This window comes from Gavialis gangeticus, unplaced genomic scaffold, assembly GCF_001723915.1.
Source record: "Gavialis gangeticus isolate Ggan-Ray unplaced genomic scaffold, GavGan_comp1, whole genome shotgun sequence".
NCBI classification, from domain to species: Eukaryota; Metazoa; Chordata; order Crocodylia; family Gavialidae; genus Gavialis; species Gavialis gangeticus.
This window is the reverse complement of record NW_017728994.1, coordinates 46,951,436-46,953,280: the sequence shown is the minus strand read 5'-3', so window position 1 is coordinate 46,953,280 and position 1,845 is coordinate 46,951,436. Positions and strand designations below refer to the sequence as shown.

The 1,845-nt window shown below is 68.5% G+C and overlaps 2 protein-coding genes across 2 annotated transcripts in view; one reads left to right on the top strand and one right to left on the bottom strand.

Annotated features, from left to right (window-relative positions):
- Nucleotides 1-671, top strand: part of LZTS2 (leucine zipper tumor suppressor 2) — a 12,053-nt gene extending 11,382 nt beyond the window's left edge. The window contains exon 7 of the mRNA XM_019502147.1: nucleotides 590-671. Coding sequence (XP_019357692.1) covers nucleotides 590-671 — 82 coding nt within the window. The remainder of the gene's footprint in view (nucleotides 1-589) is intronic.
- Nucleotides 356-1,845, bottom strand: part of PDZD7 (PDZ domain containing 7) — a 15,262-nt gene continuing 13,772 nt past the window's right edge. The window contains exons 15-17 of the mRNA XM_019502146.1: nucleotides 1,503-1,702; nucleotides 1,060-1,160; nucleotides 356-967 (exon numbers count right to left, since the gene is read on the bottom strand). Of these exons, the coding sequence (XP_019357691.1) occupies nucleotides 818-967; nucleotides 1,060-1,160; nucleotides 1,503-1,702 (451 nt within the window). The 3' untranslated portion in view covers nucleotides 356-817. The remainder of the gene's footprint in view (nucleotides 968-1,059; nucleotides 1,161-1,502; nucleotides 1,703-1,845) is intronic.

Sequence of the window (1,845 nt, the reverse complement as noted above, 5' to 3'; positions counted from 1 at the left end):
CCACCCCAGCTTGGTGCTGAGCTGGCACCAGGCTGGTTGCCCCCCACCCCCCCAGCTCTCGGGCGCCCTTCATGGGTCCGCTCCAGTCAGGCAAGCTGCCCGTGTGTGACCCCCTGGGCTGGGAGGGTGGCTGGGCCAGCCCCCGCGGGCACTGGGTCCTGGCTGTCCCCCCAGCCCTGGGCACATAGGAGATGCTCCTCCAGCCCCCCGGGATCTGGCTGAGATAGGGGCTGATTTCCTTCCCCCCTGCCCGAGCCACTCAGTCCAGGGAGGGGGTTTCCTCCCCGCCCCCTTGGCGTAGCAGTGCCCACCCGGGCCGGCATCAGACCAAAGCACCCCCCCGGCACCACAGGCCTGGGGTTTTGTACATTTATTCCCGACCGCATCCGCGTTTGTACAGACTAAGGGCGCCAATAAACCCGCTGTGTTTGTACCCCGAGCGGTGTTGTGAGTTGACGGGCTGGGGGGGACAGCCCCGGCACCTCTGTCCGGTTGGGCTCGAGGAAGACGGCAGCCTCCGACGTGGCTAAGAGTCTACTGCAGCAGTAGTAGGGCTTTTATCCTCACTTCTCTGGGGTCCCATCGGTAGCATGTGGGGGGTGCTGTGCCCCTGCCTGCTGTCATGGGCCCCCGTTGTGTCTGAGAATGGGCACAACTCGCTGCAGCGATGAGCTGAGAACACGCTCGGTCCTCCGGCACGGTGGACCCACGGTCCTGGCCTTCAACCCCTCGTTGTCTGGGCCACACTCCGGTCGAGCCGGCTCCGGGCCGCTGCCTCGTGGTTCGGGGCTGGGGGAGATGGGGCCCCCCTGGCCCTTCAGTCCCCGGGCTCCTTGGGCACCTTCACCACGAGCTGCATGGGGTCGCGGGCCTTGTTGCGGTAGGCCTGGCGGATGATGTCCACGGCGCGCCCATGTGTCACGTTCTGCAGGCTCTCGCCGTCCACCGACACCACCTCGTAGCCGGCCTGGCGGGGGCAGAGAGCGGGGCGGGGGGCAGGTGGGAGAGATGCTCTGACTTGCCCCCCACCCCTGCCCAGCCTGGTGCCCACCCTGGTACCTGCAGGCCTCCGCTCAGGAAGGCTGCTCCTCCAGGGAAGATCTTCTCGATCTTCACCATCGGCTGCAGCTTGGATTCGATCCCACCTGAGATGCTGATCCCTGCGGGGGGGGGCAAGGGGTGTTAACGGGGGAGAGCCCCTTGCTGGAGATGGGGTGAACACATCCTGCCAGGGTCCACCTAGGCGCCCACTGGGCTCCTCATGCACCACCCGGCTGAGCTGCCACGGCTTCAGCCTTGCTCCGTGCCCCAGCCTGGCACGCACTGCAGCAGCCCTGTGCAAACCAGCCCAGACTACCCCCCTGGACAAGTGCAAAGTCCTGCGCTGAGGAGGGAGCAATCCCATGCACTGGGGCGGGCTGGGGCTGGTGCCACCAGGAGCATTGGCACAGCCCAGCCCCATCCCCAGGGCTGCAGCCAGCACCCAGCGCCTTAACACTCACCCAGCGATTGCTTGCGCTTGGAGACGCGGACGGTGCGCAGCTCGTACTGGGGCTCCGGTGCCTCGCTGGGCCCGTTCTGGGCTGGCTCCGGGCCCCCTTTGCCGTCGGTGAACAGCCGGGCTAGCGGGGGCCGGGTGTAGCGAGCCTTGCCCACCACCGAGTACTGCGCACCCGTGGGTGTCCCCGTGGCCTGACCACGGCTGGAGCGGGCTGTCCGTGGCCGGCCCTTGCCCGGGCGCCCGTCGCCTTGCTCCGGGCCCCCGCCTGGTGCTGGGGTGGGGGGGGCCTCGGTAAGCAGCCAGTTGGGGCGGGCGTGGGGGGTGCCGAGTGGCTCGGCTGGGGC